The sequence below is a fragment of the Enhydra lutris genome, unplaced genomic scaffold (genome assembly GCF_002288905.1).
Source record: "Enhydra lutris kenyoni isolate GAN:26980312 unplaced genomic scaffold, ASM228890v2 scaffoldscaffold82, whole genome shotgun sequence".
Taxonomy (NCBI): domain Eukaryota; kingdom Metazoa; phylum Chordata; class Mammalia; order Carnivora; family Mustelidae; genus Enhydra; species Enhydra lutris.
Genome location: NW_019154166.1, coordinates 1,724,209 through 1,745,736, shown reverse-complemented (window position 1 = coordinate 1,745,736; position 21,528 = coordinate 1,724,209). Strand labels below are relative to the sequence as shown.

At 52.9% G+C, this 21,528-nt stretch overlaps 1 protein-coding gene across 1 annotated transcript; it reads right to left on the bottom strand.

Annotated features, from left to right (window-relative positions):
* Positions 1–693: 693 nt before the first annotated feature.
* Positions 694–21,202, bottom strand: LOC111161086 (arachidonate 12-lipoxygenase, epidermal-type-like). The gene is given in 21 exon segments (XM_022524568.1): positions 694–873; positions 979–1,146; positions 1,251–1,350; positions 1,771–1,896; positions 2,016–2,163; positions 2,166–2,184; positions 2,344–2,430; positions 3,522–3,731; positions 3,825–3,968; positions 4,746–4,906; positions 5,049–5,152; positions 5,242–5,367; positions 5,453–5,531; positions 5,685–5,883; positions 6,061–6,158; positions 6,161–6,216; positions 19,581–19,752; positions 19,906–20,066; positions 20,208–20,297; positions 20,487–20,539; positions 21,113–21,202. Coding segments are annotated over 21 exon segments (2,571 nt in total).
* Between the last annotated feature and the right edge of the window lie 326 nt (positions 21,203–21,528).

Sequence of the window (21,528 nt, the reverse complement as noted above, 5' to 3'; positions counted from 1 at the left end):
CTGCTCGCAGCGCGTCCGACTATGGGCTTCTGCGTGCATTTGGATGGTGGGAGGAAGGAGGAACAGAAATGAGGAGAGGGTTTATCAAGAGCCATGGGGAGGGAAGGGAGGGGCGCTGGGAGCAAGGCAGAGGGGAGGCAGGGCTGGGGAGGGGCGCTGTTGGCACGGGTTGGTTGAGGGTTCCAAAAAGCCTGAGGCCAAGAGCTGCTGTTGGCAGCCAGATCCCCTGAGGCGCTGGGAACTTCTGTAGCTTAGCTTCGAGGGTCTTGCAGAACCCTTGGAGGAAGCACTGACTACAGGAAGACGTTTGTGTTCTAAGACACCGTCTTTGTTTTTCTTCCTTGAAATCTGAATGAGAGGGCGGGAAACAGAGCATGTATCACCGACTTTATTATTTAATCAGACCTTTTTATGGATATGAAAGTCAAGTTCTCTGGGGAGAAGGACAGGGATGCAAGGAGTCTGTGGGTGACAATGTGCGGGGCCAGATGGACACTGAGGTAAGGCGACTGCGGGGGTGCTGAGTTCCAGAAGTCACTGGGAACCACTCCTGGTGAACTCTCCAGAGCCATTTGAGGCTGCAGCCCAGGGACCCTGACAACACAGCTGTGGGACCAGTCACTTCCCCAGAGGGTGTAGCCAAGGAACAGGAGGTCCTCAAAGGCACTTAGGGAGGGCGAAGCTTGGGGCCTCTCAGATGGTGACACTGTTCTCTACCATGCTGGGTCAAAAGTACTCATAGGGCAGCTCCAGGCCTGCATTGCGGACCTCCAGCTCCTGGTCCATGGCAGCCAGCTCCTCCTGGAATTTCTCCAGCACAGCCTGGGGGCCAGGGCCTGAGAAATATTTCTCCTTGTGCTGCCCCAAGGCCACCTGAGAAGGGGAGAACAAGACAGCTCGGCCCTGGACCCCTTGGCTGAGAATACCACCCCTCCTTCAAGCCGCTGCCTCCCCCAGGACCCGGCATCTGTCTCTAACCATGACGGGCTGGCGTCTGCCGAGGAACTTTGTGAAGGTCTTCTGCATGCGGGCTTGGTGGGCAGTGGGCAGTGAGTCCACTATATCCTTCTCTGTCATGTCCTTGGAGGTGGGTGGGGGCTTCCGCATGGTGCACGGGCCATTGGGGATCCAGGCATACCAGTCCAGCTGCAAGGAGGGGAGCCTCTCAGATGTCCAGGCTGGTGACCCAAGCATCCGGGTCCCCAACTCCTCCATCCTGGGAGCCCCTGGGGCTGACCCCAGCAGCCTACCTGGCCCAGGTGGGCAGAAGCATGCTGACCCGTGCAGGTAAAGATGCACATGGAGGCAAAGTGGCAGAGCTGAGCCCGGGATTCTAAGGAGACGGGGAACCTGGGTGACATGAAGAGAAGAAGAGGCTTTGAGACCAGGACATGGGCCCCAGGCCTCAGTCAGTACAAGGTATCTGGAGATTTGGAGAAGTTTCTGTCCGTGGCCGTGGCCTCTAGAGTCCACAGCTCGCATGCGATGTACGTGTAGGCGCTCGAGGAGGGAAAGTGCCCAAGGGGAGTGTGTCTGGTTCCAGAAGGTGCTCTGAGTGCACGAGGGCAGGGAATGCTGTGCCAGACGGTGCAGAGGGAAGGGGCTGGGGACTCAGGATCGATCGTTCAGATTTCTGAAGGGTGCTCTGGAGGGGTGCCTGGGATGCTTGGGGAAACCGAGGCAGGGTGGCCTATGACGACGCTGTGAGATGGTGCAGATGGTTGGCAGGTGGGTGTGGGTTGACACGGGCTGGTGGGGAGGGGTCTGAGCTTACCCCCGTCCTGGGTGCCCTGCAGCCCGGTCTCGGTGACCTCTCTGCACCAAGCCTGTAGCTCGGGGTCATCCCTCACGGCCGCATCACTCTTGTAGAAAAGACCGACCATCCCCTCCACATACCTACTCCCCAGGCAAGAAAGCCCCAGTCTCAGGTGGCCGATGCAGGACCAGCTGGACCGGTAGCCCCCCTCGTTCTCTCCACCAAGCCCACTGGGTCCCCCCCTCCGTGTCCTCCTCACCGGCTGATGATCCCCCACAGTCTGAGGGCATCTTGGCCGTAGAGAGATGCCTTCACATCCAAGAGCCCGCGGTCAGCTGGATCGTCAGGGGAGCAGAGGGAACGGTAGGTCAGGCAAGCCGTAGCTCTCTGGAGAATGTCCACATGCCTCCACTGCCCGTGCTCACCACCTGAGGGCAACCCCGCAGCACGTACACCAGGGTCAGCCATGTCTGCGGGGAGGGCGTTCAGGGTCAGACTCCAGGTCCATGGTCCTGCTCAGGCCAAACAACCCTGAGGAACCTTCCACTGTCGAAGCCCCTGCCCTCTTCACCCATCCCTTTCCATACCAGATCAAAAATTCCCCATTTGGGGACAAGGTTACTCTGGGCCAGGACGTTGATCTCCATGGTGTAGCGGAAGTGGGGGACCAGGAGCTGATTTGAGAGAGAGAAATGGGACCGTGAGGGGGGATCCCAGGATCCGTGAGTGGAATGGAAATTAAAGGACCAGGGATAGAGAAGAAGGAGGGAGGAGTGGGTCTCCGTGAAAATGAGCGACCTCCCTTTGCATTGGATTGGGTCAGGTTAAGATTTGGAAAACAGATGGAGCAACGTCTTCCCAAGGCCTTCCAAGGTCAAGGGTTTTATAGGTTCACTTATTTGCACAGTCTCGCGGTGTCCGTAAGAATCCCAGGGATCTCCTGTCTCACACCATACTGACTGCCACACCGACCTCCAGACCCGGCTTCCCTGGGACGTCGTTGGCTTCTCAGCAGCCTCAGACACAGATAATCTCGGCCCCTCTTTAACACTCTCTCCTCTCGGCCGCCTTGACATCATGCATCTTGTTTTCCTGCCCCATCAGTGGATGCCCCTTCTCTTGGTCCCCGTCCTCCTCCACTCCTCCCTCCCAGTGCGTGAAGGCCGGGCGCCCGACACTTCTGTCCTGGCCCGAATTCTCTGCTCTGGCTACAAACCCCGGACAACTCCATCTAGTACAATGGCTTTCGGTAGCCCTGTGTTCTCACTACCCTAAGATCTGTGTCTCCAACCCTCCCCCGGTCCAGGCACCCCAGGCTCCTATATCTGACCCGCCTCCGACATCTTCGGGTGTGGCTGTCTACAAGGGCTGGAACCCACATGTGCCCCAAAACAACTCTCGATTCTGCTCCCCACCGAGCACCACGGCTTCCTCTCATCCCTTCTCCCACCCAGGCCTTCAGTCCCTCACACCCTCCTCCTCAGTCACCCTCCAGAGCCCTCTCCGGACCTCTCCGACGGGAACGTCCCCATCCCTCACCACCCACCTGGCAACCTCCTGAGACCACATTTCAACAGCGCCCTTGTGAGACACACGCTCGCTCCTTCCCTGGGCCTGGGAGCGTGTCCGCATGTGTGCACATGGGTGTGCGTGTGCCTGTCCACGAAGACGACCACGGACCTCGCACACCACCAGGTTAGACTCCGCGTGGTGCTTCCCCGGGCTCCGAAGGGCAGCCAGATACAGAAGAGACACGGACGCGCACCTTGTAGATGGGACGCAGGCTGGGCAGGGTCCGCATGGTGGCCACAGAAATAACCTCCGCCATCAGGTGTCCCCGCAGGAGGTGGGACTGGAGCTGGTGCAGCTGGAAGTCAGAGCTCCGGACCCCGGTCTTGGCCAGCAGCCAGGCCATAGGGGGGTCGGAGGGCAGGAACAGCATGGGTGGGGGGCATCCGGGATGAGGAGGCTGCAGCTAGAGCAGGGGACAGAGTGGGGGGCTCAGGACCTGTGCGCCAGGGTCTCTCGAGGGGACCCGTGTGTGTGACATGCACCTGGAGGCTCTCACCTGGATGACCATGGGTAGGAGTCGCCAGTCAGGCTGGAGCCTCAGCATGACCAGAGGGGCCATCACGTATTGTTGTTTTAAGATGATAACATTAGGCTTGACCCCTTCCAGCAGGGAGAAATCGGCTTCGAACAGAGACCCAGCCTGGAAGGGGGGGGGGGGGCAGGGATCGATAAAGGGGTTGGGGTCACTTCTGGACTGGCCTTATTTCCTTTGGGAGCCTAGTCCCTCCTTTCTCTACCCATCAAGTCTTTCCTTTGAACCCCAATCTCGCTCCCCCAAGCCCTGAACTCAAGGTTTCCATGCCCAGGGTCTCCCAACAGAGTTGGGGCTCCCTGAGGTGAACTCTCTGGTTTTCCACCATGACCCCTTCCCCCACAACCAGAGACCTCCCTGCTACCTCCCTTCGGGCTTTAGCCAGACGGAGCACAGAACAGTTCCGCCACCCTCCCCTGCAAACCCCCACAAAAACCCCAGCTCTCTCTCTGGGGCTTTCATTCCGTCTATCTTCCTCTTTCCCTCCAGAAACCTGAGCTTTTCCCCAAGGCTGGGACACATCTAACAAAGGAGGACGAGGAGGGAGGAAAGGAAGGAATAAGAGGAGGAGATGGTTAGTTCAGTTGCTTCTGATCGGGGTGGTTTTTGCCCTGCCTCTGCCACACACGCCCCCCCCCCGCAGGATGTTGGGCCACTTGGCAATGTCCGGAGGCATTTTGGTTATCACAATGGGCGTGAGGGGTTCTAGCGTCCTACACACAGGACAGCCCCACAAGCTCTCTGGCCCCAAATCTCAGTGTCAAAGCTGGGGGATGCTGAGTGTAGATGGAGGAGGGTGTCAGAGTATTGATGGAGGAAATGGTGGGGCGGTGGGAGACAGAGGCACCATGGCTGGGCTGCTGGGTGCACCCAGGGACTCCACACCTGGAGCTCTTTCTGTAGCTGCATCTTCAAGTCCTCCGTCCCTGGAGGCAGCACCAGCGGTGCTGGGAGGCTGGCCGACCGCCTCAGGAGCATGGGGTTTGCACCGTTGAGGAACTGGTACCCAAAGAGCATGTCATCCTTCCAGGAATTTCAAACCCGCTCTAAAGACACCAGTCGGGGAGCATGCTGTGAGCTGGGAGCCCCTCATCCTACTCACAGATCATCCCCGTTACCCTCTCCCCGTCTTCTCTCTAAGCCCTGGGTTGGAAATATGCACACAGGTTTGGGGAGACGGTAACTGACCAGCCAGCGGGGTCTTCCCGCGTGGGAACAGTCTTTGGAAATCCTCCAGTCTTCTAACTGGATTGGTGAGGTCCAGTGCCCCCTTGAGCACCAAGCCCTCCAGCCTGTGGAAAGAATGGCAGTGCCAGGAGATCCAGGAAGGACCCAACCTGGCATCTGGGGAGCAAGTGCCCACCCTCTACCCCGCACATACGCTCTTGCCAGCGAGAAGGAGAAGTCGAGATCCTTATCCTGGCGGAATCTCTCATTCCTGGGAAGGTCCCACGGCGGCGTTCTCCCCACAACAGGCAGGATTAACCCATCTTTCCAGGAGCCCCACCTGGAGGAAGAAGGCGGATTCGGTGATAAGCGGGGGTGGGTTTCTTGGGCTCTGGTAGGGGGATCCGAGGCTTGCTCAGGCTCACCGGTACGCCGTCTTCCTTTCCTGGAGTTCCTGTTCCCGGTGCGTCTTCAACAAGCTCTGGTCGTTGCTCACGGTCCGGGCTGGGCAAGGGCACACGAGCACCAGGTCTCCCCAGACCTCGGTCCACGCGGGTCCCCCCTTTTCCCCTCTCCTGCACCCCAACCCTGCCCATCTTACACCCCAGCGTCCCGGACGCCCTCTTCGTGCCGCCCCCGTTGCCCCGCCGCCCTCACCGGTGCCCTCGGCCAGGGAGACGACCCGGTTGCCCTGCACCCAGCTGTAGCAGGGGAAAAGGGCGTCGCCCTGGGTTCCGGAGCCGCGCACGGAAATGCAAGTGCAGAACCAGTCCGAGTCTCTCAGGTCTTTGTGCTTGCGCAGCCTCACCAGCAGCAGGCGCCCCAGGTGGACCCGGACGCGGACTTTGAACTCCGTCTGTCGCGGGACCCGTGCGAGCTCAGACTCGGGCTTGCGGCTCCCCCGACCGGCGCGCGGGCGCAGCTCGGAGCCCGGCCTTCCCCGGAGATACCCGAGTCCGGCTGCAGGTGCCCCCGCCCGATCCCCGCACCAGACGCCCCGCCTGCCCCAGCGCCCCGCGGGCTCCGCACCCACCTCGCGGCGCAGCGGCCGCAGCTGCTTCCCCAGGTCGGCCTCCCCGTGCTCGCCCACCAGCCACAGCTGCACCTGGTTGCAGGAAAACGCCAGCAGCAGTCCCCGGTGCCCACGCGGATCGTGTACTTGCCGATCGCGCTCGGACTTGGAGGGGGCCTGGGGGGGGATTAGCAATTTAAAGCGTGTGAGGCCCAGCCCCCAGGGAAGCCGCACCCAGACCAGTGTCCCTGGGGCCTGGGCTCCCAGGGTCTCCGCCTCCCACCCACAGGTTCCTCTGCACTTGGATGCACGTGTCCCTGCCACCAGCTGGATGAGGTTTCTCGGCAAGGTGCACCCCACCCTGGTCCTCTTGGAGACACTCCCTGGTGCCAGCACCCGCCCACTCGCGGCCCACCCAAATAGTGAATAAACAGAGAGCAACAGACAGTGGAAAGGAGGGAGGCTGGAAGTGCGGGGGTGTTTTCGGAGGAAAGTGAGTAACCATCTTGACAAAGATCCGGGGCTTTCCATTGAGGACAAACAGGAGATAGTGCCAGACAGGTGCACGAGATGGGCTTGCTGTCCAGACTCCCAGCCCAGAGGGGCAGTGGGGAATTCCCCTTCAACTTCGTACTGGAACTTCCGTGGGGCTCTCCTGAAGCAGGCTCTTCCGGGCCAGCGCCCTGCCTGAGCACCTGTAAGGGGCCCCACCAGCACCCTCCCACCAGGGTCCATTCCGCCCCAGGCCCCTCCTGATCCTTGGCTCTCCTCGCCCTCCTTGGAGGCAGTTGCTGTGCTCTGCTCGGACCCCTCCAAATTCCTTCTTCCATTGCTCCTTTCTCTCCATCCCTCCCCAGAACTCCTGCTCGGGTGGGCTTGCCTCTTTCCTGACCCTCCTGCTCTATCGTGAACAAAAGGTCTCGGGTCCATAACCTTCTGCTTAAATATCGTTTCTAGTTCTGCACGTTGAATTAGTCCAAATCACTTGATCCAGAGGGAATCGAAAACCTTAAGTGTTTTGCTTGAAAGCGGAACCGTAAATGACTCGCCGCCCACGAATGTTTTTATATAGGGTGGGAGTTCTCAAGCGTGGGTCCGCAGTAAGAGCTTCCCAGGGTCTTTGCCATGTAAACCACACCCAGATGCGTTCACAGCGTTTAAAAGGGAGCTCAGATCTACGGTTTGTGTCGACTATGCTGAGTGAAATAAGGCAACGAGACAAACACAATTACCATACGGTTTCACTCCTATGTGGAACATAAGGAATAGTGCAGAGGACGGTAGGGGAGGGGAGGGAAGACTGAATGGGAAGGAATCAGAGAGGGAGACAAACCATATGAAATTCTTGACTCTGGGAAACAAACAGGGTTACAGAAAGGGAAGTGGGTGGGGGGAGGGCTAGCTGGGTGAATCAAGAGGGTCATGATTGTTATACTCAACTTATGGATCATTGAACATTATATCAAAAACTAATGATGTACTGTCCCTTGGCTAATTGAATTTAAATAAATTTAAAAAGAAAACAAAAAAGGGCGGGGCTCAAATCTCAAGGTTCTTATGGGGGAAAGACTAAATTCAGCGTCTCTCCAGATCTTTAGTCTTCCTCAAACCATTACAGCCGTCCTGTCTGCTGATCATTAACTTGACGGCGATTCTTAAACGATCCTTGATTATAGAGTCATAAAATAGCCAACTTGGTTTTAATAAAAACAATACCTTTTTGTTTACTCATTTCTTCAGTTTGTAAATTTCACAATTACAATAATATTTACACGGGACACAGCAGTCGGGGCGGGTGTACACACTCGTCTCGGCAAACAGAAGTCTCAGCCGTGGGCGTTGGTTGAAGTGCCACGTGTGGCAGGAATGAGGCTCCCAGCCACGTGCTTCTGGCACACGGTGGGCCTGTGGGTCTTTGTAGGGGACGCTCCGTGTTGGTCACCTGCTAAGGTGGCTCACCACAGGTGATCTGGAAGCTTTGTTGTAAAATCCACTTGCTCTGTGATGCCGCCTTGTCCGCTTCAGCCACCTCTCCCGACACTCGAGAATCGGGGACCACGAGTGATCTCAGCACTCACCACATAACATGTCCACGGAGCTATGTCCGTGCCGTCCCTCGGGGACTGTCTTCTGCAGTCACACTGTTGCCAATAAACCCTTGATTCTTCCTTCCCCCACTTTTCCAAAGAAGACATCCAGATGGCCAACAGACCCATGGAAAGATGCTCCACGACACTCATCAGGGAAATACAAATCAAAACCACAATGAGGTACCTCTCACACCTGTCAGAACGGCTGAAACTAACAACACAAGAAACAGCAAGTTTTGGCGAGGATGTGGGAAAAAAGAACCTTTGCGCACTATTGGTATGAATGCAAACTGGTGCAGCCATTGTGGAAAACAGGGTTAAGTGTCCTCAAAGTTTAAAATAGGACTGCTGTAGGATCCAGCAAAAGCACTACTAGGTATTTACCCAAAGGATACAAAAATGCAGATTCAAAGGGATACATGCCTCCAACGTCTACAGCAGCATTGTCAACAATAGCCAAACTATGGAGAGAGCCCAAATGGCCATCAGCTGATGAATGGGTAAAGATGTGGTGTATATACACAATGGAATATTACTCAGCCGTCAGAAAGAATGAAATCTGGAATGCTTGGGTGGCTCCGTTGGTTAAGCATCTGCCTTTGGCTCAGGTCATGATCTCAGGGTTTTGAGATTGAGCCCCATATCGGGCTCTCTGCGCAGTGGGGAGTCTGCTTCTCCCTCTCCCTCTGTGCTCTCTATCCCTCACTTGCTGTCTCTCAAATAAATAAATAAAATCTTTTAAAAAATGAAATCCTGAGTGCCTGGGTGGCTCAGTGGGTTAAGCCTCTGCCTTCAGCTCAGGTGGGATCAAGCCCCGCATCGGGCTCTCTGCTTGGTGGGGAGCCTGTTTCCCTTCCTCTCTCTGCCTACTTGTGATCTCTGTCTGTCAAATAAATAAATAAAATCTTTTAAAAAAATTAATATTAAACTTATCGTGGTGACTTTGGGAAATTCCACTCCATCCCTACTACAGCAAAATCTTTAGGCAGTGGGAAAACCCTCCAGGTCAAAACAAGGTTAAGTCATATTCAAACAAGGTCATCTGCTGTGAATGAGACCTAAAAATTTGAGACCATCTCAAGGGAAGAATCTCAGAGTGTGAAACGATGAAGGGGGTCCCAAGTAGTGGTTAAAGGCACAAGTTTTGAGCCAGACACACTTGTGTCCACTTCTGGCCCTGCCTCTAACTTGCTGTAAGATCTGTAACACGTTACTGAGATTTTCAGAGTTCTTGTACACTCATCTACAAAATAAAACCTACAGCACCTACATTCTAGAGCTGCTTGGACCTTAAAAGACTTACCGTGAGCACCGCTATTAACACAATATGTAAGGTTTAATAAGCACTCAACAAATAGTAGAGATCATCACTATGCACAAGGAAATGCCTGGATTTAAAGCCAAGCAGAGTGTGTGACTGAGCTGAAGGGACCCAATGCGGCACAGACGGACCAAGGCGAAGTCATCAATTACAGTGGTTTGCAGCTGCAAATCATACTGTGGTTCTGTGAGGGTCTGAGAGCGAAACTAGTGAGGGCAGGGATTTTCTGCACTATTTAGGTTAGTTTTAGGGTCCTACTCTCCAGGCTTTCAGATCTTTATCAATAGTGCAGTTTCTCGCAGGACCCGGAGATGTCTCCCCGTAGTTTGAGAAGACCAAAATTAATAAAGAAGTACAGTTAAACCAAAATACAGGACCTATCACAGAGCTGGACAGATCAGAGAAAAGGCTTTACATTGTATCCCCGTGGACTTCCATCTAAAACTGGCTTGTCGGGGCACCTGGGTGGCTCAGTGGGTTAAAGTCTCTGCCTTTGGCTCAGGCCATGATCCCAGGGTCCTGGGATCGAGCCCCATATCGGGCTCTCTGCTCGGCGGGGAGCCTGCTTCCTCTTCTCTCTCTGCCTCTCTGTCTACTTGTGATCTCTGTCTGTCAAATAAATAAAATCTTAAATAAAATAAAACTGGCTTGTCAAAGATTCAGGGGTGCAGACCGCAAAGAATCGGTCTCTAACTGTAAACACCACTGACAAAACATGGAAGGATTATTTAACTCTATGGTTACATGGCATCCACTGTCGTTACCCATGTTGTCAGTGGGCTCCGTGCCAAAGAAAGGCTATTCAAAGCCATCAGGTTGACTAGAGAGTGCCCCTGCCCTGAGCACAACACCATGAAGATGCACAGGGTGAGGGAGCTGAGCTACGGGAGCTCATGGCTCTCCAGCTGGATGACTCCAGAGAAATCATGCCAAGGCCCTGGGGCCACCCTTGATTTTCCTGCAACCTTGAATATGCTAGGACACCACTCAGTATTGCCAGAAACAAGACAGTGGGTTAAAAGTAGGGAGAAGGAGAAGAGGAGGAGGAAGAGCAGGAGGAGGAGGAGGAGAAAGAGGAAGAGGAAGAGAAAGAGGAGGAGGAGGAAGTAGTAGTAGTAGTAGTAGTAGTGGAGGAAGAAGAAGGGGGTGTAGGAGGAGGTGGTGGAGAAAGAAGAAGGAAAAGAAGAAAGGAGGAGAAGAAGACAGCAGGAGGAGAAGAATGCATCAGGCGCGTCAATAACTGCACTCGGGAATCTGCCCTGTCTTCCCCAGACATCCTTAAACACACGGGTTGAAATAGTAATCCCGGATGATGGACATCTTAGCCCCTCCCACTTCCCAGGCCCTCTGACAGTCCCTCATTCAGAACATACATTCCTGAGTCCCTTCTGGCTACAACATCAACAGACATACGATATATTTGGGAAACAGAGCCCTTAAGAGTGGAACTAGACCCCACGTGCCCCTCCCTGGACCATCCCAGTATCCTTTAAAACCTGAAGCAGTTGAAAGCCTCAGACCTAGCATTCAAGGACTCCTTGAAGAGAGTTCCTCGTTCCTATTTGCAGACCCCGTAATACCTTTATTTTCCACGTACAACTCCTAAGAGATTATGTTCTGCTGAAGATTCTGTTAAAAAGCATGAGCAGACAAGCCACAGAGCAGGCGAAAATATTTGCAAAACACATATCTGATAGAAGACTTGTTTCTGAAGTATACAGAGAACTCAACAATCAGGAAACCAAGTTTTACAAATGGCCACACATAGACAAGTACTGCGGGGTTCCACTTAACGGAGTACCTGGGTAGTCAGATTTCTAGAGACAGGGACTAGGACCCTGGTCGCAGGAGTCTGGGGGGTGGGGGTGGCTGGTACTGGAGGAAAAGGCACGTGTTCACGGATGTAGAGTTCCAGCTTTGCAAAATGAACAGAGTTCTGGGATGGGTTGCATGACGGTACGAATGCACTTAATGTTCCCAAACTATACGCTTAAAAATGGCTAAGATGGGGGGCACCTGGGTGGCTCAGTGGGTTAAGCCTCTGCCTTCGGCTCAGGTCATGATCTCAGGGTCCTGGGATTGAGCCCCACGTCGGGATCTCTGCTTGGCAGGGAGCCTGCTTCCCCCTCTCTCTCTGCCTGCCTCTCTGCCTACTCATGATCTCTCTCTCTCTCTCTCTCTCTCTCTCTCTTTGTCAAATAAATAAATAAAATCTTAAAAAAAAAAAAAAAAGATTCTCTAAAAAAAAAAAAAAAATGGCTAAGATGGTACATTTTATGTTCTGTGCATTTTACCATCATTAAGAATGCAAATTTAATAATGGGCAAATGATCTGGACAGACACTTCATGAAAGAAGTTTATAGAGGGACAGCAACAGCATAAGAACCGATGCGCAACGTCACAGGTCATTAGGAGATTGTAAACGAGAATGATAAGATACCACTGCATACAGATCAGGCTGGCTAAAACAAAAAACAAAAAACGGACAGCACTAAACACCGACAAGAATGTAGGGCAACAAGAACACTCATTCGTTGCTGATGAGAAGCCATTTTGGAAGAAAGTTGCAGCTTCTTACAAAGCTGAATTTCAACAATTTTCCGCTGCTGGCGGGTAAGCGATTATCTCGGCCCCAAAACCTGCACGTGAATCTCTATAGTCATTTTCCTCCTGATGGTCAAAAACCATCAATAGGTGCGTGGACAGACAGACTGTGGTGTTTGCAGACAATGGACTATGATGCAACAATGAAGACAAATGAGGTATCAAGCTACGAAAAGACAGACAAACCGTAAATGCATGTAAATGTGTATTGCTAAGTTAAAAAAAAAAAGCCAGTGTAAAAAGGCAGCACGACTCCACCTACATATCACTCTCAAAGAGCCACAACCAAGGAGACAGTAAAAAACCAGTGGTTGCCAAAGAGGTGGTGGGGGAGGCGGGAAGGATGAACCGGTGGGACGCAGGGAGACTTTAGATCAGTGAAACTCATCTGTGTGATACTGTCATGCTGGGAATAGATCATTATGCCCTCGCCCAACCCTTTCAGCTGTACAACACAGTCAGCTTTAATGGAAGCTCCGGACTTCAGTAAATTTCAACACTAATTACCATGGTTACGTGCGTTTATTTTAGTTACGATGTCAGTATCAGTTCAGTGATCATAACGAATGTAAAACATCAATGCAAGACGCCTTATATATTGTTATTATTATTAATCTGTAACATGAATAGGGAAACTGTGCACAACATGGGGGACAGGGATACGTGGGAACTCTCTGTACTATCTACTCAATTTTTCTGTAAATCTAATACTGTTCTGACCTCTGGCCCCATGGATTCATTTTGCCCGTCTCTGTACTTTGTATAAATAAAGTTGCTTCATGTGTACTCTTTTGTTCAACACCATGTTTGTGACATTCACCCGCATGGCTGCTGAGGGGTCGAGCTTTTGTTCTCCAGACTGCATGGAGTTCTTTTGGGCAAATATACCATAACTAATGTGCTCGTCCCATTCCTGACCGTAGCTTCCAGCTGGGGGCTATTAGGAACAGTCGTGCCATGAACCTTGTAGTGCGTGTCTTTCAGCAAATGTATAGAAACATGTCCGCTGGATGGATAACTGGGAGTGAGTCATTGGATCATGGGACATGCGTATGCTCAATCTCTTGGAAATATTGTCCAAAACTTTCCCAGCGTGGCGGTGCCCATTTCAGCTCCCGCAGTCGGGCTCTATCTGTTCCCGTCCTCCCTCCACCGTCCTTTCCCCTGCACAGCTGGGTTCTCACGGGATGAGGACAGCACGGCCCCCGCTTCCACCCGGCCCCTGCTCCTGGCATACACCCCAGAGAATAATGTAACACTCACCCATGTACTCACTACCCAGAATAATCAACCGTGAACGTTATTGCTTCAGATATGTCTTTATAAAAACAGCTAGAATGTCACAGGGGGAAAATGACCCATTGCCTTCCTGCCTTCTCGTTCCCTAGAAACAGCCACATTTCACGTTGCTGAAATAGTTCTTCCGATGTTTATATTCGTGTCTAAATAATATCCTCGTCGTTCTGTTCACTGAGCAATCTGTTTTAGAACCTATTTACTGAAAGTGGTACCGTTAAAAAAAAAAAAGAAGCTATTTACTAATTATTTGACCTCCTGCAACAGTAATGAACAATTAGCTTTCTTAGACTCCCCTCCTTTCCCCTGTCCCCCGGGGTCTCCTGTATGATTACACCTAAATTTTTGTTAAATCAATCATCAGAGTTGACATTTTTTTTTTTGATCACGTAAGTACTGTTCACTGCAAAGTCCAATAAACACAAGATTGTGCTTCCTTTCTTGGCCAGCATTGCTTCCCTGGAAATTAATAATTATTTTCATTTTTATTTGCTTAATTTTATAAGTATCTCTCCTTCACTATCCCCTGTGCGCTCCGTCCCATCTGTAAATGTCTCTCTATTTTATTTCTTAATTATAAAATATATGAGATCATACACCAAGGACAATTAATCCCTTCCCAGAGCCCTCTGTCCTCCTGCACCAGGCAAACTGGCTGCTCTGAATTCAGATCTGACAAACGGTTATCATTCTGGAATTTGCCTTATTGTTCTCCTCTGTTGGATCCTTTGTTCACTAAATCCCAAGCTTTCCTCTTCTTGGTTTTTGCCTTTGGTCCTGTAGCTTCCTTATGGACATAACTCCTCGTGCACCTTAAATATCTCCAGCCTTTCCTGACATTTCACAGTTTGCTGCAAACAGAAGTACTGCTTTATTGTCTCTGGCTTTTGATTGTGCTATTTTATTTTATTTTATTTTATTTTACGGCTACCTGCTCTTTTGTCAGGGAAGGCTTCTGGAATGTTCTCTTTCTCTCTAGTGACATGAAATGTTCACAGCGTTGTGCCTGGAAACGGCCGCTGGTGACAGCATGGTGGTGTAATTTATGTGGCCCCATCCAGGTGATTCCCAGGATCCTCGCTGGGAACACGTCCCCCCTTTCCCAGACAGTATCGGGTTCACACATAAAGCCTGGAGAAGGTGCCGCGGCATTGCCCCTGTGGTGGAAACAGCCTCAGGACAAGGCTGACACCGCGGGAGGCAGGCAGGACGGAAAGATCGGGAGAAATTGCAACTTTGAAAACACTGAACCAGACTAATCCTAAAGTAGCCGCGCTGCTGACTTCTGTTGCATAAACTGGTGAATCCCCCGTGTGACGCTGGCCCATCAGACGTGGGGTCTGGTTTTAACAGGGCTGGTGTCATCCCTTGGAGCTGTGTCGTTCCTGCTGTAGATACGTCCCTGGAGCCCTGGGTCGGAGCCCCCCTGTGCTTCAGCAGCCCCGGGAGGGGGACTGCAGAAGCCTGGCCACCTGCCCACATGCTGTGTTCTGACACCCCCACCGCAGAGGTCAAGGAAGCAAAACATCGAAGCGCGCAGGGACAAAAAGCACAGAAAAGGGAGGACTGTCCACATAGCAGGTTTCACCCTGGTTGGGAAAGACTGAAGGCAGGTGGAGAAACGGATTCCAGCTTCACCTTCTCGATGCTATCAAGTGCCGTAAGGGGGGAGAGCAGTGAGCCACAGGCACAAGAGCCCCCCGAGAACCCCCCGGAGGCCCAGCCTCGGAGATGCCGTTTACCCTGTGACACGTGTGCACGAGTGACACGGGGCGAGGCCGGAGACCTCTCCGTCTGCAGGCGCATTTGTACAGGCGTAGGTCCGCAGACCGCATACCCCACCTTGCACAGCTCCGCCCCACGTCTGCCACAGTTTTAGTCTCTGAGTGTCCGGCATGGGTCTGTCCTTGAGTTCCCTCTGTCCACACACATCTCCAGCCAGGTACCCCTCAGTCACCAAACTCGCTTTTGGAAACTCGGTCACACTCCTCCCTTCACCCCCCACCACCCTCACAGCCACCATCCCCGCCCTCCTCCTCACTGATGCTGGACGACAGTGCCCTGTCCCAGACATTCATCCCGGGAATTTCCAGTTGACTCTGACGCCAGCCCTCCTTCTTCCCTGCACCCCCATCACCAAGCTACTTGGTTCAGCCTGCGCTGTGTTTCTCACGCCCACCTGCGTCACGCCATTCCCATTCACCTGCCCTCGGTATCGTGCCCTCTTTGCGTTGCTGGTGTGCTGGCATAATCGGTCTTCCCCACTCCAGTATCTTCTATGGCCGAAACTCTGCCAAGTTCATCTTTCACACGAGCCGGTCTGATGACGTGCCCATTACTCAGAAATCAACCTTGGCTCCTTGCCAAAGCCATCACCCAAATTCAATGCACAGATTAATCTTCCCACGCCTCGGTTTTTACGGTAGCACGCGGAGAATCCGGGAAGATGGTGACAGTAGAGATGGCTTAGACGGTGCGTCTCCTTAAACGCTCACATAGAAACAGAGCAGAGAAAATTTCTGCTCGCCTCAAAACAGACCAGAGGACAAATAACCACAGTGAGCTATCACCTCACACTTGTTAGACATGCTGTTTCAAAAAGACAAAAAATGACAAGTGGGGGCAAGGGTGTGGAGAAAAGGGACCTTTGTGCTCTGTTGGTGGTAACGCCAATCAGGGCAGCCACTGCGGAAACGGGATAGGGCTTCTTCAGAAAATATTAAAAATAGCGATAGCGTATAATCCAGTAATTCTGGGTAGTTATCAGAAGAAAACGAAAACGCTAACTCAAAAAGGTACCTACCCCCGCATTATGCACAATAGCCAAGATACAGAAACAGCCCGAGTGTCCACGGATGGAGGAGGACATAAAGGAAACGTGCTGTAGGTATCCAAAGGAATATTATTCATCCGTAAAACAATAAGAGATCTTGCCATGTACAAGAGCAGGAATGGACCTTGAGGGCGTTATGCTAAGTGAAATGAGTCAGGCAGAAGGCGACCAACGCTGTATGAGCTCACTTACATGTGGACTCTTAAAAAGAAGGAGGAGGAGGGGAAGTGGAGGGCAGGGGAGGGGAAAATTAGTTAGAAAATAAATAAGTCATGGTGATCTAACGTACAGCATGGTGACAACCTAGAAGAAATGGGTAGATTCCCACAAACACACAATCCTCTAGAACTGAATCAGAAAGAAATAGAAGACCTGAGCAGACCAATGACGACTAACGAAAGGAATAGGTTAAGAAAAAAATGACCAAAAAATGAATTCTTCCTGGTGGTGGAAGCGCTGTCTCGCCCCACCAAAGCATTTACGCCTAAAGGAGTTCCTCTCTGGTTTTGTAAGAAAGGGAATTTGAAGAATGAGATTGGATGCACGGAAATTCATTCTAGCAGCTGAGCAGGAACACGTTCTTGCAGGAACACGTCTGTTCAAGGGCAGTGTCCGTTGATCCCGCACGGTGTGTGGTAGGAAGGGGGTGAGGAGTTTAGCAAGAGCCAGAAAGAGTTGAGTGAAGCCAGAGGAGCCTTTCTGGAGAAGGTGCCTTTTTTTTTAAAAAAGATTTTATTTATTTATTTGACAGAGAGAGATCACAAGTAGGCAGAGAGGCAGGCAGAGAGAGAGGAGGAAGCAGGCTCCCCACTGAGCAGAGAGCCCGATGCGGGGCTCGATCCCAGGACTCTGGGATCATGACCTGAGCTGAAGGCAGAGGCTTAACCCACTGAGCCACCCAGGCGCCCCGAGAAGGTGCCTTTGATGGGGCTTTGAGTGCACTGGAGGGCAAGGGTGTCTGAAGATCCGCGACGTCAGCATTTCAGGCAGGAGGTCAAGAGGAGGGCAGGAGTGGGTCATCACAAGTTGTGAGAGCCACACTGGCCGGATGGAGTGGACAGCCAGCGTGAACCACTCCTGAGAGAAGCCGGGATGATGCTGACAACACCCGCTGAGGACCGTCATTCTGGTGCTGGTGTGGACAGCACGCGCGGGAGCCAGAAATGGGAATGAAGGACGCCAGTCTGAACCCTACAAATCCAGGCTTGTATCCCTATCTGTGCGTGAGCAACGTGGTCCTGGGATCGAGCCCCGCATCGGGCTCTCTGCTCAGCAGGGAGCCTGCTTCCTCCTCTCTCTCTGCCTGCCTCTCTGCCTGCTTGTGATCTCTGTCAAATAAATAAATAAAATCTAAAAAAAAAATTATAAAAAAAAAAACAAAAAACAACCCACCAATTATCCATCCCTGGGCCTTATATCCAGGAATGCTGGATTTAGTGGTGTCTGTGAAATTAAGTAAATACATCAAATCCACAGCTTATTTAGGAATCTAAGTATTCCCTAAAGAGTTGGTCATCCCAGTTACGGCTGCATCAACGAAGCAAAGTGCCTCCAAATTGAAATCAACAAAAATTATCCAAGAACCACAATGACTCAGGTCAAGAAAGGTGGTCTAATTTGGCGTGGCTATCACCTGTTATGTGGATGCATTCTGCTCTAGCAACTCTTCTGAAAACAGAAATGAATTACATGAAACGAATTTCTACTAGTTTAGTTATTACGTATGTCTTCATTTTGTTACTTATGCAAACATTGCCAGCCCTGGTATCAGCATATCCTGTCGTCATAATAATAGTTAAATTCAAGCATCTCTCTTACGTTGTTGACTTTCTCATTTCACATTTTTTTCCTCATTTTTTATTCTGATAATATGACGAACTATTTGTCAAGACAGAAGAAAGTATTTCATGGAATGGTTTGTTGGTTGGATTTTTTAAAAAGATTTTATTTATTTATTTGAGAGAGAGAGAGACAGAGTGAGAGAGCATGAGAGGGGAGGTCAGAGGGAGAAGCAGACTCCCCACGGAGCTAGGAGCCTGACGTGGGACTTGACCTCAGGACTCCGGGATCATGACCTGAGCAGAAGGCAGTCGCTTAACCAACTGAGCCACTCAAGCACCCCCGGTTGGATTTTTGACCTTGACCTTGTGGATGGTGGATGGCAGGCCTATAGGTTTCGTAGAGTAAACGTGCCTTGAGCCCACCGTCAGCCTTCCTGAACTGTCCCCTACTCGCAGAGAGCATTGTACCTTCTTCACCCGTGTCTTGAATGTTTCCGTGAAATCATGTACTCGAGAGTGCTTATCTCAGAGAGATGCTAAATTAAACTTGTTGAAGGAAAAGGATCCTGTCATGAGGGTCTAGACGGGAGGGCTGAAGTCTGCAAATGAAAAACACAAGATGGCCTGGGCTTAGCACCAAGGGTTCTTTGTCCCGAGAGAGATGGCCAGCACTCAGAGCCACTGGTGTGCCCGCCGCCAAGGAAGTGGACCCAATGAATAAAGTTGAATTGTACAAAGTTATTTTTTAAAAGATTTATTTATTTATTTATTTGACAGAGAGAGAGGTCACAAGTAGGCAGAGTCAGACAGAGAGAGAGAGAGAGAGAAGCAGGCTGCCCCCTGAGCAAAGAGCCCAACGCAGGGCTCGATCCCAGGACACTGAGATCATGACCCAAGCCGAAGGCAGCAGCTTAATCCACTGAGCCACCCAGGCGCCCCTACAAAGTTATTTTTTTTAAAGATTTTACTTATTTATTTGACAGAGATCACAAGCAGGCAGAGAGGCAGGCAGAGAGAGAGGAGGAAGCAGGCTCCCCGCTGAGCAGAGAGCCCGATGTGGGGCTGGATCCCAGGACCCTGGGATCATGACCTGAGCCGAAGGCAGAGGCTTTAACCCACTGAGCCCCTCAGGCGCCCCTTCATAAAATTTTTTTAAAATTAAATTTCTTATTAGCTATTTTGAATCTTTTATTTAAAAGATATAGAACAGGGGTGCCTGGGCAGCTCAGTGGGTTGAGCATCTGCCTTCAGCTCGGGTCATGAATCTGGAGTCCCGGGAACCAGCCCCACATCGGGCTCCTTGCTGGGCCGGGAGCCCGCTTCCCCCTCTGACTTCTCCCTCTCCTGCTCGCTCCTCTCTCTCATTCTCTCTCTCTCTCAAATAAATATCTTTAAAAAATAAATAAAAGGTATAGAACACTGATGCGTTTTGAAGATGAGCAGAAAAATACCCGGTTTGCAGCTGTTGGACGTTATTAGTTTCTACTTTGCGGAAAGCTGGTTCGGGACCGTGCACGGTTCCCTACCCATCTGCTGGGATTGTATCTGTTCGTACATTGACTTTGCTTCTAAAATAAAAGGGGGCGGAGTGGACCCGATGGTGACCCAGGCCCACGCAGGACCGAGCTGCCGCGAGAGGACGGTCCCCAGCCCCTCGGGGAGCCTGAGGGCCCGCAGGCAGGTCCCCCCAGGCTCCGCGGGCGCGGGCGGCGGCTCTCGGTGCAGTACCGCCGGCGGCCGGCAGGTGGAGCCCCCGCGCAGCCCCCGGCCCAGGCCGGCCCTGCACCCTATGAGCGCGGCACCCGAAGAGGTCTCTCGGCGCCTAACCCTCCCTCCTGTCCCTCCCCGCCACGCGGGGTGCAGACTGCGGGTCTCGCAGGCGGGGTCGCGCAGCCGAGGAACGTGCTGCTGTTCCAGCGGGAGAGGCCGAGGCCCCTCACCCGGTGTCGGGCGCCCCGAGCCCGCGTCCCAGGCCGGAGGGCGCTGCGGGGGGGACTGCGGGGCCGCCCCCGGGAGCCGAAGCTGCAGCTGCGGTCCGCCCGCCGAGGCCAAGCCTGGTGCCCCAGGCTGCCCCGCACCCCCACCGCGTCCTGCTCGGGCCCTGGGACAGCAGCAGGCTCAGCGAGGAGGGGAGGGGTGCAGCGGGGCGGGCGGGCCCGCAGCTGGGCTGGGGGTAAACCCTGCGGGGCAGCAGCCATAGTCCAGCTTCGAGCAGGCCTTGCACCCCACCCCCTTCTCTCACCTGCTGACCCCTCGCTTCCCGGGGATCCTGGACCTGGGGGTGTTTCCCTGTGTATGCTCTGCTCCCCACTCCCCGCAGATGCCCGGAGGCCTGCAGACAGGGGAAGGGGGCCCCTGGAGATCGTCCAGGTCGCGGAGGAAGACGTCCTTGCCTTCCTGCTCCCACTGAGCACCTGCTGTAGGCCTGGCCCTTTGCTAAGCCTGTTTGGGGGATGGAGGAATGGGAGGACCAAAGGAAAAGGTAAGACGGGACCTCTGCAGAGCGACCTCAGGCACTCACCAAGGCCGGCCCGAGGCGTCCAGCGATGAGGAGGCCTGGGGCACCGCGCCTGCCTGGGAAGCCCAGGGAAGGCGACACAAGGAGAGCCACAGGCTGGTCCTGTGCCTGAGGCAGAGGGGACAGTAGGTACAAAGACGAAGACGACGAACCGTTTACTGGAAGGTGGCCGGTGGGGAGGGTGGATACAGAACAAGTGATTCAGGGGCGGTCAGATGTCCTGTTCAGGGGGCTCCCAGCGCAGACATGAGGCGCCATGACCCGACTCACAGGGCAGCTTCTTAACTGAGCAGAGACTCAAGTCCAAGCAATGGCAGAAATTGAGCATCAGCCCCGCGTGTGTCTGTGCCCCAAGGCGGGGGGAGCGGGATATACTGGATAGAGGGGACTTGGTCCCTTTTCTTGCCTTTATTGTTCCCTGCAGGTCACAGATGCCTCTGTTCAGCTCGCTGGTTAAGGATGGAAGTGCCTGGACAGGGACCAGCATTGTGCACTCTGCGAAAGTGTCTCCGGATAATGATGCTGATGTCCTCTCTCTCTCTCTCCTGTCCTGACCCTGGGGCAGCACCACATTTCTTGGCTCGTAGCCTGTGCTTCTGACCTTCCTTCTGAGCTTGGTGCCCAGATACCTGCGTCTCTGCCTCGGTTACCAGAAGGTCTTGCCGGAGGAGCCCAAGCTGGGTGCCCAGGGAGTGCCAGCAGTGGGCCTGGACCACCATGTGCGATGGATTTTTGCCTGGGTCTTCAACATGGGCTCCACCAGCTTAGGTCAAGAAGTCAGATCCTGGGTGGAAGAAGGAATATCGGAATGCTCTCTCCACAAGCCTTAACAAGTGCTCACTCTCAGGGAAACACCAGTGCTCCAGAAGGGTCCGGTTTTACTGCGGAGTACCCTACCGCACGCGCAGGGAGGGCTGTGAACTTCCAATAACCTGCTGTCTCCTCGTGGGAATTGCCAACAGAAAGCAGATGGAAGCTAGCTAGCTCATGTAGCCAGGGCCCCCAAGCGTGCTAACCCCGCCTCAGGTGTTGTCTCTGAGCGATC